Raw genomic sequence first — 16,884 nt, 5'->3', positions numbered from 1 at the left:
GATATATTATAAATGATCAACTAATATTTACGATATGATATTTTTTATATAATCAAAAATGCTCGAATACTCCTTTTTTCCACAAGATTGAGATTAAAGGAGCAAGAGAACCGAGACGTCATTGGCTACAATATGATACTCCCTCCGTCTCCCAGAATAGTATATATTGGGGGACGGGGACGCGGTACGGACTTTAATACTCCTAAAAAGTGTGGTTGTCCAATTTATTTTTAAAATTTTCTTTTTCTGAATTAAAGTTTGGATGTTAAATTTTTATTCATAAAAAAAATCTCAAAAATAAGTTACGAAACTATATTTTATAAGAGCATTGAAATGCGTGTCGAACAGTAAAAAAAAACATATAGAATTAAATGGGATCGAGGGAGTATACTTTTATTTAAGATGGGCTTTCGCCTCGTCCAGCCCTGTTGGACCCCAGTTTAATCTCGGTTCCGTTTAAACAGAGGAAAACAAAAAATTATAAAAATTTCGAGGATCGGGGATTAGTGTCTCCCGTCCCGATCTCTAACCCTGACTATATATATAAAAATAATAATATATTATGCTAAATAAATTATTAAAAATAGATATCATTTTTATAATAATGTTAAAATTAATTAACAAGTGAATCATTAAAGTCATAATATATATAAAACAAGTGCCTCTAAATATGAGTTCAAGCACTAAAAATACTATTTAGAGAGTTTTACACATTATTGGTAAAATGTTTATTATGACTCTAATGATTTAAGTGATAGCCCGTTAAAATCGGTGAATAAAATAATACATGATCTTCACTTCAGCGATATTTTGATATTTAACCCTTTGTTTATATTAAAAAGTAAAATTTCTAAATATTGGCGAGATTCCCCGTTTTCATTCAGGACAAGGATTGAGGAAGAAGGAAATCTCGTTCAAGATTTGGGACGGGTTCGGGGATCGGGACGAGAGTAACACTCCCGATCATCCCTGACTTTTATCGAGAGTTGAAATGAAAAACAATTTGCAAAAATATAAAGATTATAATTATGCAATCTAAACTCGACTCCTCATGAGATTGATGATTAATAATCTGTGGAAACAACTTAATTCTGACAATGTGCTCCTCAGAAACAAGTAGTGACCACTGCATACTTCACATTAATACAGCTTATCCATTTCAGTTAAACAACATAGAATGAACGCAGATAATTCGGGTTCATTGTTCATGAAACAAGATAAAGGAACAGTTGCTTGCAGTTCATAGTTTAACAAACACAACATATATAGATGAGGAGCCATAACCAGATGAGATGATGGGTGTACTCTACAGTGACCAGTGCATATGCTGCACAGAGTCGTCGTATCCCATTGGGTGCTGAATGTCCATGCATTGTTTTCCACTCTGCTGGGTCATCTGCAGATCACCAGTGAACTGACTGGTACCGGGATTTGGAATTTGACCAAGACCGAGCTCAGGATGCATGTCATAGGAAACGCTTCCAGATTCGTCGTTGCCCTTGAAACCCCAAGAGTTGCTGGAGAACTGACTCATATTTAGACCATGAGTCGCTGCTGGTTGAACCACATGTGAACCATAAGTATCCATTTGGTAATTTGTTCCGAGACTCAAAGATCGGTTTATTGAGCCGCGGGAATTGTTTGACAGAAGAGAGAGAGCACAGCTGGAGTCTGAAGAGACTCCATCAAAACATCCTCCAGGTGGAATAGCATGACCGGGGTAGGTGATGTTCTTATTCGAACGTTGAAGCTCAGGAGAAGGGTTTTCTGGGTTGTTTCGCCATGGGATTGGTGGAAAATTTCCAGAACCAGGGTCCTGACTGCCGGATTCAACCTTCCCGGCGTGCCTTGGATATGCAGAGAAGTCCATAAGAAAACTTCCACCACCAGTGTCATTTCCTGTGATGTTTAGTGTCAAACATAAGAACTTTGTTGGCAGTAGATTTTAAGCAAAACAAACAAAATCTGACAAAAATTAACAACAATACAAGAAAATCTGCCATGAATAATTCAAGAATGTCTCACCAAAGATGGATGAACTTCCATATCGTGCAGACAACAGGGATGTCACTTGTGGTTTCCTCCGACGCTCATTGTGGCCAGCCAGACGTCTACGACAGCTACGTTTTTCTTGGTCGAATTCAGGCAAATGATGGAACCTAGGAAAATAGTGCCCAAAATAAGTTAATTTCCGGCAGAAATGATGACCATCGCAAATCATCATACCATCAAAGTGGCACAAAGTCACCACAGTAAGGTACAGGAAAGAAATTTATTGATGTTAGAATCCCGGAGTTTATTGGCACCCAGGAACTGAAGTGTTATCTTTTCTAACTACACATAGCTGGTAGCACAAGGTCACAGGCTTCCTATGTTATTACCTGGTACAAGTGATATCAGCAGAGCTACAAAGTCATGCGCTATTCAAATCCAACAAAGAACAACTTGCAATGCCTTACATTATACAAATTCTAGTACCTCCAGTAAATAAAAGTGCTGCTACAGGCAAGTTGACCAAGCCCAGCCGACAACCAACTATAAACATTTCTATATTTTCTCGTGTAAGTAATAATTAAACATCCATCAACTAGTAATTAAGGCATTGAAAATCTTAAATGCAAAGCATGTTTCCAGAGCTTTCTTCTTCTTCTTCTTCTTCTTCTTCTTCTTCTTCTTACATCTATTGCATGGTTGCAGCTGCATATCCGCATTTCAAGCAAGTCAGGTTTCTGAGTGAATAGCTTCATTCTTCACTGAACCAAATTTCAATCTCACATACAGCCAACTCTCTGTGTACCACAAAGAAGAAATCTGAGAGCTTCATGTCATACCCTGCCAGCTTAATAGTGGACAAGCACTAGCTAAGTGAAGGCACTAAAAAACCCTAGGGTTCTGGACACCCAAACTATCAATAATCTCCCAGGACCAACAGAAGTGTGCACAGCGTTTTTGTATAGGAACATTTGCGAGAAAAACAGATTTGTCATTTGTCCAAGACACTTTAAAATATGGTGTAAACAATGTAGAGATTTCTAGAAGGCACTTCAACGTTGGAGAGACAATCAGAGTACTTGTGACTTGAAATTTTCATGCCTGCTGACATTACAAAGTCCTACAATCACCCACAATAATTCAAGCATTCCTCTGAGGATAAGGAAAAGGTAATGAATGGGGGAAGGATTTCACTGTGTCATGGGGTGGTTTGCAGGATTCAAACAGGTATTGGTAACCAAAGAAAGTGAGCAATGATAGCAGAACAAGGTTAGCTCTAGTGCTCTACCATGGTCAACGATTTTGAAGGGTCATTTGAGATTGTGAAGATAATCATAGTAAAGAAGACAAAGACCAGTAGCAGCAACAGAAACTTGAAAGAATACTATCGGATAAGTAAAGTCTTCTTATTTACAACTAATTAATACTTCCCACCCAACTGATGAGGGTTATTACAAGATGTTTTTTTCCTCCTTGAAGACATCAAGGCATGGCAAACAAATGAGAAGAGCTCCCAAGCAAAAAATTTATGGGCAATCCCCTATGAAAGAAAGTAGAAGAAGCAGGTCACTAATTTTATCTCTTGGACTGGGATCTTTGGTAAGAACTCGATTCTCCCTCATGACGGCTAGTTTATCTAAATGAGATGACAATCAAATAAACAAAAAGGGGAGTGGAAACCATGTGTACTTGAGACAATGTAAGCAAAACAATATGATGCATATAATGCATCAAAAGTCAAAACCTTCACTTTAGGATTTGAACCTCTATTATCGCATGACAGCATGAGGTATCAAACAAAATGTTAAGAGTTGTCATCTATCCTTATCCTTATTTAGTGGTATATAGTATTATCTCACTAATTCCATTACATTATAGATAGTCAGATTATAAACCTAGAATATATAATTAAAAGACATGTAAGCTGATGGCATCCACAACACCACATATAGCTATCTTCGAATACTAAAAATGAAACACAAATAATTTAACGAGAAAATCTATCAAAAGAGAGTAAAACTATGAATGTAACACAAGAATGAATAAGCCCTTTACTTTGCCAGCTCCCACCTTAAGAGCATATCCAACCCAACAAATAGTGTGACACCAAATTCGGTGTCAAATGTTCGTTCAATGTAATTTTAACACTATTTTAGAGTTTTCAAAATACCAAGTACGCTCATATGTTTCTTAACAAAACAAATTTGTTCCATTTATATCATATTATATAACAACAAAAACTTTTGAAAAGTTCATATTGAATATATCTAGTTATAGACAGAAGATTATTTTTGGTGTAATAAACAGTGCAAGTGCGTTAGAGTAGTTTTTGTGAATGGTGTAATTTTTAAACCAAAATTTGCATATTTCTCACAGGCATTGCAACTTAGCATTCAATAAAAGTTTCCAACACGAAATTGAATAACACATCAATTTAATGAAAAAATCTCTAGCTTGAGAGTAAAGGCAGAAATCGACTAATTCATGTAATACAAGAATGGAGTTGCTCCCTGCACAATATAAATACAATCACCTCAATACCCTATTGATGCAAAACTGTAATGGGTGCACAAGCATCTACAGTGGCGCATACTTCCCACCCAAAGTTAATCAGTGGAAACAACACTAAAAAGGCATATAATTAAAATATTGTAATCTTGATCTAAATGGTAGTTAGAAACTTATAGTATTTGTTAAACTGAAAACCCACCTCAAAATACAAATCTAGTAGTAACAGTTATCAACCAAAAGAGGATAGATTGCATTTATAAATAAAAAGCACTAAACAAAGCATTAAACAATAAATAGAAAATGAGTGCACGAGGCTTTTTAACATATAAAAAGACCTAGCAAGTGTACGACAGATAGATTAAACATTTAAAAAAAAAAAGAAAAAAGAAGGGCATAAAGAAGATGAAGAATGACCTGCTGCACTGCTGGCAGAATCTCTGGTGAAGACCAGAAACAAGCACCTTGGGTGATTTGGAGTGCTTGGCACAGACTTTGTGCCTGGAATAGTAGCTCTTGGCATCACTCAGATCTACATTACACCCTTCAACTTGGCACCTCGAGACCTGGGCAGCTCCTGCTCCAGCACCGCCGCCGCCTCTGCCTTTCTTGGCCGGAGAGCCGCCGGCAGAAGAAGACCCATCACCCACATCATCAAAATAGATTTCAAAGCCATTGGGAGATGCAGAAGCCATGGAAGCCTGGAGTGGCTAGCTACTACTATGTTGTTGTTATAAGTTGCTGAAGAAGAAAAAAATAGTATCAAATCATGTTAAGACTGATTCAGAGAAGCAGAGGAGTGACTTACTGTTACTGACACTACTATGCTATGTATAATACAGTACTAGTATCTGTCTGCACACACTTTTAGTGTTTGGGTCGTAGCCCTCCCCACCTCAACTATTATTTTATTGGACTCTACTGTTATTATCATATGAAAAGTTAAAGTTTCATTGATATGCTTATTCCCCCTCTCTCTCGGTGCATAATTGTATACAGAAAATTTGTACATAATGATATGGCAAGTGATGTGGTGGATTTTAATTGAGATGGTTGGTGTAAATGCAGGAGGGTCATCCAATTAAAATCTGTCACATGTTATTATGTACATGTTTTTTAACCCAATTATGTGCACCAAACATTTTTCATGTATTTTTATGAGCTTACCTCCACGGTTTTTAATTATTAGTCTTTTTAATAATTTTTACAATAAAAGGAGAAAAGAAGTTTCTTATCTTCTTAAGAATCGCTAACTCTTTTTCTAAATTCTATTTTATAAATACACACTTTATATTTAGATTTAACCGCTCATTTACTTGCCGGTCTGGTCTTTGAATATGATCCTTATTTTGCAGATAATAATGACTTACCGTTTAATATGATTTAGAGGGGTGTATTCGATTGGGATTTTAATAGATTGTTTTTAGTTTATGGATTTTAATAAATTGTGTCTGATTTTGATTTCGTGCGGATTCTTGATAAAATGTCATAGAGTTGATAGGATTTAAGCACAATGCTTCAAAATCCCATTGATTTTGATGGGATTTCAAAAAACTTAAAATACATTGAAAAATGCCACAAAATCCATCATTTTATAAAATGCAAAAAAATCCATCAGCATTTGAATATCATTAGATTTTAATGGATTTTAAACAATCCAAATTGAATACTATCGCATTTTATTGCATAATTTAAAATCTCAATTGAATACCACCAGATTTTGTAGCATAATTTGAAATCCCAATTGAATACCTCAAGATTTTGATAGATTTCAAACAATCTTAATCGAATACTCTCGGATTTCATGAATGCAAAAAAAATGCTTTAAAATCTCAATCCAATAAACCCCTCTTAATGTGATTTAGGGATCAATTGTTGAATACTTATTTATGGTGGACTTCAATTTTTTAATGATCAGTTAATTTGAATTTCTAAATGAATTTTGTTATATTTTTAATTTATTTGAACGACTAGCTTATAGCATGATTCACTTTTAAATATATTCTTTTATTAAATAAATGATTTTAGTATGTATTTTATTTCAAAAAAAAATTAATTTGATTGTTAAAATTTTAAATTCATCATATAAATTTATAACCAAAACTTAAATCATATAATGGAATTTTTTTTAAAATATTGTATTAAAATTTTCTCGTCAAATTGAGTTGAAACTTAACGACTTATTCAAACAACAACATATACATATATTATGTTACGTTGGTCGCTGGCCAGAACCATGGTTACAGAATCCTAAATTTCAAATGATTTTTTAAGATCTAAATCTAAATATATATTTTTTCATGTGTGTTCAATAATAATTTAAAAATATAATATATAGATATTAACATTTTTTTATGTGAAATTCTGCTGCAGAACCCTAAATAATACTAGAAATATGGTAAGGTTCTGCGAGTTCTATCTTTAAAACATGACCCTATGTTATTATATTTATAATAAAAAATGGCATGCTAGATAATTAATATTATTTTAAAAAGTAAATTTTAGCTACCTGATATTTAAAAACAAATTATAATTTTTGTCATCCATGTACTTACATCAGGTTGATTTTATTTATTTTAATTTTTAATAATATTAATAATATAATACATATTTTAAATATTCAATTAGGAAATACAAATGTTAATTTTTTAATAAATGGACTCCTTAACATTCATTTTAAAATATGTATTCTTAAATGTCATAATTTTCAATATTTCAAATCTATAAAATAATTAAATCTAAGTAAATAAAATAAGTTAAGAAATTAAATATATTAGTGTTATTAAATTAAGGGAAAGTTAATCCATGATTGAGCGGAGAAAATTAGCATGTGCTTACTTTTATGAAATTCAAATAAACCCATTTGCGTATTTTGACTTATTAATGACTTATTACGAGTTTCTTAAAATATTATGAAAAAATAAATCATCGCAAGAAATATCTCAAACTAACTTATGACTTAAATCAGTTTATATTTTATTTCTAACTCTAAACCGACCTATAATTTATTACATAAATAGATATTTATTAAAATAAAATAAAAAATAAATTAAAATTTTGAATTTTATATCCAGTCAAGCTCTATGTTAAATCTCCAAAATTTCTTGTTCCATTTACATGCTCAACACTCTCTTAGTTTCTTCTCCAAATCGGCCATATATCTAACAATTATTTATTATTATACTATATACTATGAGTTGGCTTGAAACTTTTAATTAATTGGGATTAAATTTTTTATTAGGTATATAAATTTTGAAACTGGGAAGATTATAGGAAATAAATTGGAGAAGAAAGTTATAAGAAGATTTAACGAGATTTTGTCTTTAATATTTTAGTTATATCTTTAGTTCTATAAATCGCGCTTATAAGATCTTACAACTCACACAAAAACTAAGAATTTAAACTTTTTTTCTGGTAATTTCCGGACAAAAATGTCTCCTTTGTTTCCAATTTCGTTTTTAGTTTTGTAGCTGAAAAGAAGCGGAGAACTTTTTTTGATGTTCGACGCTCCGGTGCGTAGTAGTATTGATTTGTTGGATGCAGCTGTTGAGTAGTACTACTCCTACTAGCTGGTAAGATTGTGTGTCACATCAGTTAGATCTCTAATTTTCTTCGGCTGCCACCTCCAATCCTCCACTCATTTTATTATAGCATAATACAGGAGCAGGAGTGTGTGTTTAATGTCACGGGTTGGCTTTTGAGGAACTAGCCGGTTCAAAAATCAGCATGTTTCACCGAACTTATGACTTAATATTTACGGCTTTTGTGTGCATGGCACATGTTAAACACTCAAAAACATGAATTTGGAGAGTTTTGAATTTTGATTGGCTTACACTCATCATTGATGGATCCTCCAGACAAACCCTAATATTTAATATTCTGATAAAACTTAATATTTAATATTCTGATAAGTTGAGAGTTTAAAATATTTATTTGACTAATTTTAATTTATTGATGACTTATGAGTTATTAAAAATATAATAATAATAATAAAAGTAATTTATGAGTACCTTAGGCCAACTCCAACCATACATCCAAATTTGGATCACCAAATGATTCAAATTTAGGGCGGGATCCAAATTCTATTCCAACCATGTGATCCAAATATAGATCCAAATTTGTCCATCTTTATAATATTCATATACTTTGATTTTAAATATTTTAAAAAATAATTAACTAATTTCATCATTAATTATAATAATATAATTAACAAATAGACAAATATAAGATATTATTAAATAATTTGAAAAAGTTAAAACGGTACATAAAAATAAATTTAAAATATTAAAATATTACATTAAAATATTAATTCTCAGAATTAGTATATTTTTCCCACAAATGCTCAATTAGTGCATTTCGAAGTTCAAGATGAACAATATTTGTCTTTGATTTTTCTGCAGCGATTGATAAATTGTTGAAATTTTATGTATTTTGAAATTTTATTTATTTTGAAATTTTAATATGTAATTAATCTTTGTTTTATTTATATTCTAATCTTAATTAATCTATCATTAATAACATTAACAAAATCATCAAATAATAAAAGTAATAATATTTTAATGTTAAAAAGATTTGGATCAATGAATAGTATTGATCCAAATTTGGACAAGTGAATATCCAAATTTGAATCATTTTTTAGTCAACAGTTGGAGTGGTTTGGGGCTGCCCCAAATTTGGATTTTTGAATCACGGCTGGAGATGCCCTTATACCTTATTAGTAATTTTATAAGAAAAAGTTTCAAAATATTAAGTCCCATAAAAAAATGCCTCAGATCAACTTTCGACTATAAATTAGCTTCTGACTTTAAGCCGACGTCTGACTTATTTGTATGGTGATTTTCTATTTTAATAAAATCGGTTTATCCAAAAAAATACAGATACTCCCTCCGTCCCTAAATACTTTTCCCATTTGTACTTATCACGTTTGCCAATACACAGTTTTGATCATTAATATCTTTAATTTTATATTTGTATTAAATATAAAACCTTCACCGTATTAAAGTACACATAAATATGAATCCAACAAGATCACTCATGACTATATTTTATCTTATAGATTAGACGTAAATTAGTAATTTATCTCATGTTATGAACAGTGCCGACATTACAAACGGGAAACGTTTTTTGGGAGGGAGGGATTATTTATCTAACTTAACATTGGATACAGAACAGGCTCTGTATCAGCTTCGTATGCATCGTCATTATTGTTTACAGTGCTATGGTTTGTCAGGTATCTCCTACTATAACTGTCATGTCAGTCACACGTTTTTACTTCTTTTTTTGAAATTTTACCTCTCGGTTAAATTAAGAAAACTTTGTTTTGGATTATATATCCCAGCAAGTTTTTTATATTACACTAAAGATTATATAAAGTATAGTCTTATATTATATTTTGGGAAATTCTCAATGGTACACTCTTGGTTTTGGTTTTTCCAAATGGTAAGCAAAATAGTTTTGGCTTCCGGTTGGTACACTTAGACTATTGTACCATTCTATATCATACTCCTTCCGTCACGTCCCGTTAAGCAAACGTTTACTAATCCTGTAAACAGTATAAACATGATACTAAATTCAAAAAAGTCAACAAAAGACATAAAAAATAATCCAAAACATCCATCCACACCCCCTCTACGCAACCCCCTTCAAACCTTGCCTCACACACTCCTTCCACAATCGTTCAAGATCTTCTAGCTGTGCCGGAATCACACCCATCGCCGATACATCCCTATCCGCTGCCATCCACGTCTACCAAGTTCCGTAGCCATTGTAGCGTCCCCTCGCAAACCCCACTCTCCTCCTTTGCTTGATTTTGAGACAAGCCCGACGGCTTCACTATTAACGGCCCCAGCCAAAACAAATCCGCCATACGACCCATTTTTCCGTCACAACGATCCCGACCTTTCACCTACAAATCAATCCCCCATCAACCCCCGTTGCTACTCTGTAACAACCCTCTCCGTCTCTACCTTCCTCTGTCATTAGCGGCGCCGCCGCACCGATTCATCCATAACCACATAGCGACAGCCACAACACACAAACATATATACATACGATTCTCTATGAATCAAGTTTGAACTGAATAATAAGAAATTGTAACCCTAGTTTTAGATGTCTCTTTCCCAACATTGATAACCGTTGCTGTTGTCAAAAAAATAGATATATGTGTATTTTTATTATTATTATTATTTTATTTTATGATTAGTAAACGTTTGCTTAACAGGACTTGACGGGATGAGTATGGTATAAAATAGTATAATAGTTTAAATGTACCAACCGGAAGCCAAAACTATTTTGCGTACCATTTGGAAAAGCCAAAACCAAAAGTGTACCATTGAGAATTTCTCTTATATTTTTTCAAAAAAAATATATTCCAAATAAAAAATTTTCGTTTAAATATTGTTTTCAAAAAATTAAATTAAAATACATTTAAACTGTGAAAATAAACAATATGTGACTGGGAGTAATAAAATTACTTTACTGGTATATTATGCACTTCTCTAAGAACTAGGAGTTCCAAATTCTAGTTTACATTAATTTTTTCTAACACCATTTACAATACCTATGACCATTTTCGTATTTGGTAAAAATATGTTGAAATGGGTCATGAATAGTGTTTTATAATGGTTTAATTTGTCCGATTACTAAGAAAAATGGTATTCATAAGATACCTGGGACGAACATTTTAAAGAAATGGCAGGATATTATCTTTTATGAAAAATCCTTCACTCCGCGAAATTTATCTTATAAGATATTCATATATATTTTTTCAATGATAAATTTGTAAATATGTATTTAGTTTTTTTCACGAAAAGTACCCTTGTTATTATTGTATTTCTTTTGGCTCTAGACAACAGGTCCATCAATCTATTTTTATAATATTAATTAAAAATATTAAATTACTCATTTTATTTTAGCGTATTAAAAACAAAATATATTTTTATTATTTACTAATAATTTAACACCCTTATCGATGTTCAATTTATAATATTTTTTAAAATAATGAATTAGCAGGAGAAATGTGAAGATATAGCAAATCAAGTTTAAAATTCAAACATTTAAATTTTGATGCAAAATGAAATTGTAACAAAAAAGTTCAGCTGAACCAGTGCTTAATAAATACGTACCACGACCGTAACTAAAGAATTGAATTCATACGAGCAGAGTCAGAAGCGATAAGTGATTAACTCAACAAGTTTAAATAAAAGATGCCAAACTATTCAGCAGAATCGGTTCAGTTGATTAAAAAAAGGACGGGCTATTACGTAAAAAAAACACAGTGAGAGCCCACGAGAGCGTGCATGCTCAACTCATCACCGGATTCCACTTATATCCAATAACCAAACATGCTTGTTCCTTCCTTCTACTCTCTTGCTTGTTTTGTTCGGAACAAACTCCAGATAAAAATGCATAATTTTTGTACTTGCCAAAAAGAATTGCAAACAAATAAGAATATGAGAAATACTACCACTCATTATCCATGCTTTTGTTAGAAAATGATAATTTCAAGACTCATTTTATATGGGTTCTTGATGTAATTACCTTAATCTAATTGTTGGAGGTTGTTCTTGTAATGAGGACTTAAACTTTCATGTTTGGATCTAAGACATTTTCTTAGTGTAATCCATAAATAAATTGAGTTGAAGTTAGTAGCTTAAAAGTGGTAAAATATGTTATGTGGGTTAGTCCCACATTGATATTGGAAAGTGAGGTTGGTGGCTTTATATAGTACATGTGCAAGTGTAGTGTTCAACTACTAAGGCATGTGGGTGTGCAAGGTTGTAGTGAGCGCCTCGCGCGCACACACGCGCCGCCGCCACCGCCCCGCCACGCCTCGGGTCGGGTCGGGTCGTGTCGTGTCGTGTCGAAAGGCGAATGTCTCGGCGTCTCATATTATTTTAATATGAATGTACGTGAGTCTGAGTGGTGAATGTACTGATATATATTCAATTAAAATAAAATGATTTAAGTCAGAATATTTATTGTAATTAATGTCATATCTTCAGTTACGTTTTATTTTGTATTATATACAGAATCAAAACGTTTTGTGAGATATATGGATGACAAAAAGATAAAAACCCTAGTTGCTACTCTTCTCTATTTTCTCTCTGCAAAAATACATACAGAACAGATTGCATAGGTTTTCTGGGCGAACTGAGGTCAGGTCGCTGTTGATCAATTGCGTGTCTGTGAACGAGTTGATCTGAGCTGTTTTATCCTGGAGGCGATATTGCTGCAACCCAACACAGCGTAAGTGGGGCAATTATCGTTTCAAGAACAGTCTAGGCTTTTCAAGGGTTAGGCGACTCAGCTGTTATTCTGATTTTGATCAGTATTTGATAAAGCTTCGCAAGCTAGATGATTTCTGTCTTTTCTTGTCGATTTAAGGTACGGATTATATTTCTGTTTTGCCTTCGTGTATTGTTTCGTTATTTGGTACCTTGCCTGTTCTTGTTAATTTCTGATATATAACTGCCTCGTTATTGCGCTAATAGTTTAATATTTCCAACAGCTTTTGCATTAACTTCAAAAGCTCAAGCTAAGCAAGTAGTACTCCTATCCAGTATCCACCCATAAAAAAAAACAAACCCAAAGGAATGATTGAGATATCTTTCAACCCCTTCTATGTTACATTTTCGGCAATTTTATACACGTTACTAAAGCCTCACATCAAAATTTAAGAAATTTCATTTTCTTATAATCGAGTCCAATTTAATCAACGCGGACTCTAACAATTTTTAACTGGCATCTTTAAATTTGTTATTTTTTCTGTTTGGTTTCATGCACACAAGTAATCGCCATTTAAACTCCTTATGTATATGGAAAAATGAAAAGCATTGTCGGTCTTATCTCATTTTTAAGTACTTATTTCTAAAATGAAGTAAATATTTATGAAGTTTTTATTATGTAATAAATGTGAATCACTTTTTTAATATTTATTTTCAAATAGAAGTATATAAATATAATTTTTTTACCAAAATTTTATTTTATCGAAATAAGTGCTTAATTTCAAAAAAAACTCTTTAACCAAACGGTAAAAAACAAATTGACATGTCTCCATGCCACATGTATCTATTCATATTGACATTATAGAAGGCATATTAGAAAAAATATTTTAGTTGATGGAATACTATCTGTGAGTTGAGGGGTGATAGCATCAACTCTATTCTAGTTTAGGCAAAATGCATTATTTTATAAAACCACTTAAAACGGATAAAAAACCTGGATACAGTTTGAATAAACAAATTACATGTTCGCCAGCTACAACTCAAGTATGACCTGCGAATCTTCAATGCTTAGAATACAAACAAATGTTTTTTAAGTTTTGCCACACCACGCCTGTCCCAGGGCCATGTTTTTTGTGCTTCTTACGGTTTTTACTAGTACATTTTCGATGTTTTTCCGAATGGAATAAATCCAAATTTTCGATGTCTCCCTCGTAAATCAAACAAACAGTGATGTATGTATATGAGATGTCAGATGAGTATCTGCATATTTAGCTGAATAAACACCGAGCCGGTCATAGTTAGTTTTGGGATCCCCTTTATAGATAAATCAAACCCGAACATGTTAAAACTCAGTTAAAAGCTTGTCACTTAAGAACTCCGTAGCTAAGCAGTTGCTTCCCAAAAACAAAACGTAGTAGTTTATAAGCAATATTTTCGAACAAAATACGCCGGCCTAAATAGTAGTCGGTAGAAAGACTAATTTTTATAAATCCGAACAGCAAATGAGTTGATATATCAGGTATGGTGCCTTGATATATTTTTCTCATACCTATTTGTCCGCAAGTTATAAATCATTCAAGATGCACAGCTATTAGTTATAGTGTTACAGATACTTGCATCTATACATTGAACTCTATCATATATATGTAATCTGCCAAAAGAGAGCTATAAACTTGCCCCCTTAATCTCCTAGAACTGATATATTGAATTTCAACAAGAAACTTACAGCAGAACAAACAGTTTTTGATTCATTTATAAGTGCGTGTTCATAAAAGACACTGATGGCTTATATGTATACATATAATAAAATGAATCAAAAAAAACTTTTGTTCGAGGGCCTAACATTTGTATTAGCATATTGTCTCAGTTTGGTTGAGATGTGTCTTTGCATAAATTGTTTCTGCAATGTGTAATTCAGTGACTATACAACCGATCTTAAGCCATCTTCACTATTGACTACATTACCCCTGTTTCCATGGTTGCCTAACTTTCAGTATTGGTTGCAGATATTAGGAATGTATATTAGCACTCTTGAGGTCACACTTTAGACTCTAAATTTACCCAAGTATATAACTAATTCTTCCAGAGATTACTTGCACCTTCACTACTAGATTAAATGTTTCAGTATGTGCAATAGCAAAAATAACTCGGGCAAATATCCTCCCACTCCATGTCCTGAAATATGGTCTTCATTTTCTACTTTTTCTACACAACAGTTTCTGGCTTCAAACAAATTGACAACACACTAGAGAAAATTCTTGCACCTCAAAACAATTTAAATTAAGTGTCTAAAAATATTATATATAAAACATGTTTAACAATTTTTAGTAATAAAAGGAATTAAGCAAAACTTGAAATCCATCTTCTGTCTTTATGGAAGGCTAGTGCTTTCAGATGGTCTATAACGCATTTCATAGGAAGGTAAATGCACTTGGTCTATCTTTGTAAGCTTTCACTATTTCACATAAATTTTACTCGCATCATAGAATCCCCTACCCAGCCAAGTACTAGATGCTAGCTGTCCTTGTTACATCTTCTAAAATATTCAAAGTATAAATTAGGAATACAAGAGAGCCAAATGAAGGAGGTGCAACTTATGCTACTACAAAAAAACATGATGTTCAAATGAAAGCTCAAACAAAAGAGTGAGAAATGCTGGGTAATCCAAATTGCATAACTGAATCATCTTTTTAAACAAAACTGATAGCAGTTGCACATTGGCAACAATTAAAAACATATGAGAAAGGGAACATAATATTTTGAAAACGACAAAAGCCTTTGTTTACCAAATGACTAACCCAGACTTTATCTGCACTCGACACCTACTTCAGCAGCCCTCTGTGGTTTGTTTTTCCGCCTGCTACCATTTTGCCTGAACCCTACAGGCTTTACAGGATCATTACCGCTGATTTTAATATCAACACCACTTTCGGCTTCCACCGTTCCATTATTTCCATTGATCTCTGAAGCTCTACCTCTCTTTCTACCACTCTCCAAGCCAGTTTGTGTGTTAGTATTCTTGTCAGAGAGAACTCCATTCACGTTCTCACCATCATCAAAATTCTCAGCCTCTTCTTTATCCCGAGTTTCACTCTTCACTATCTTCAGTGGCCTTCCCCTTCTCTTAGCCGGTATCTTTTCTTCCTCACCACTACCATGATCGTCACGAGTTGCTACCATAGTCTGTTTCTTAGCTTTCCCTCTGTTTCTGCCCATAGTACAACAACGAAAAGAGAAAGAACAAAACCACCAAACCAAACTGATCTGCAACAAATAACATACATATAAACGAGGTCCCTAGCCCAATGTTCCATTAATAAATTTACATAAGAATCAAGAAATGAAGCAAAAGCAATGTGAATAAAATTAATTTACCATACCAATAGCAATTGTGTAATACCGCGAATGAAGCAAAAACTGCATGAAACAATTCACTTGGCCTATCAAACACTCTAGAAAGAACGAACAACGACTAATGACAAGTCTCCATATAGTAGATGCAAAATCAAATCTTTATAAAAGGAGGAGCAAGAACCTTACTTTTCAAAGAGGGATATCCCAAACAATTTGTCAATACTAATCAGTATAGAGCACAAAATCAAATCTTTAAATTACTACACTAATCCACAACACTGAAATAATTAAATCATATAACAGTTCATTCAATTCAATCAAATCTACACACCAATAACCATAAACATAGAAAACCAAAATCAAGCATTAGCATCAAACATTCAAACTATCCCCTTTAAGAACAAGCAAACAAAATAAACACATAACAAAAATTAAATCCACACCCACAAAATACCCACCAGCCAATCATAAATTCAAAGGACCAGACTAAACAAAAAGAATCAAGAAAACATAAATCTAGATTTGATTTTTATCATGAAAATGGATAAATAAGATAAGGGGTTGCATTAAAAATGAAAAAAGATTGACATACCCAATGAAGCTAGTCAAACAGGCACCATAGAAACACACTAGTTCAAGTAGAGTGTGTGTATGTGTGTAAGTAAGAGGAGTGAATAGAAGTGTTAAGTGAAAGAGCAGAGACAGAACTGAAACTATGAAGTGGTGAAAAGAAAAAGGATCCAACACTTGAGTTGTATCCAATCTATTTATTTCATGTTTGATATGGATGGATGTGTGTTTGCTG

At 32.9% G+C, this 16,884-nt stretch overlaps 2 protein-coding genes across 3 annotated transcripts; both read right to left on the bottom strand.

Moving 5' to 3' along the window:
* Positions 1-1,106: 1,106 nt before the first annotated feature.
* Positions 1,107-5,417, bottom strand: LOC108228126 (squamosa promoter-binding-like protein 9). Of its 2 annotated transcripts, XM_017403614.2 has the most exons (4): positions 5,309-5,417; positions 4,918-5,241; positions 2,026-2,159; positions 1,107-1,899 (listed from the first exon to the last, which is right to left on the bottom strand). In XM_017403614.2, exons 2-4 carry the CDS (start codon positions 5,193-5,195, stop codon positions 1,307-1,309), a joined length of 1,005 nt encoding a protein of 334 aa, XP_017259103.1. In that variant the 5' UTR covers positions 5,196-5,241; positions 5,309-5,417; the 3' UTR covers positions 1,107-1,306. The 2 variants fall into 2 exon arrangements, with proteins under 2 accessions (XP_017259103.1, XP_017259102.1); XM_017403613.2 differs by having other exon boundaries at positions 4,918-5,414.
* Positions 5,418-15,378: 9,961 nt separating this feature from the next.
* On the bottom strand, positions 15,379-16,884 carry LOC108225004 (uncharacterized). Its single transcript, XM_017399795.2, has 3 exons — positions 16,672-16,884; positions 16,106-16,142; positions 15,379-15,989 (listed from the first exon to the last, which is right to left on the bottom strand). The coding sequence occupies exon 3, from the start codon at positions 15,939-15,941 to the stop codon at positions 15,531-15,533; it is 411 nt and encodes a 136-aa protein (XP_017255284.1). The 5' UTR covers positions 15,942-15,989; positions 16,106-16,142; positions 16,672-16,884; the 3' UTR covers positions 15,379-15,530.

This window comes from Daucus carota, chromosome 6 (assembly GCF_001625215.2).
Source record: "Daucus carota subsp. sativus chromosome 6, DH1 v3.0, whole genome shotgun sequence".
Lineage (NCBI taxonomy): Eukaryota > Viridiplantae > Streptophyta > Magnoliopsida > Apiales > Apiaceae > Daucus > Daucus carota.
This window is presented reverse-complemented; position numbering and strand designations above follow the sequence as displayed.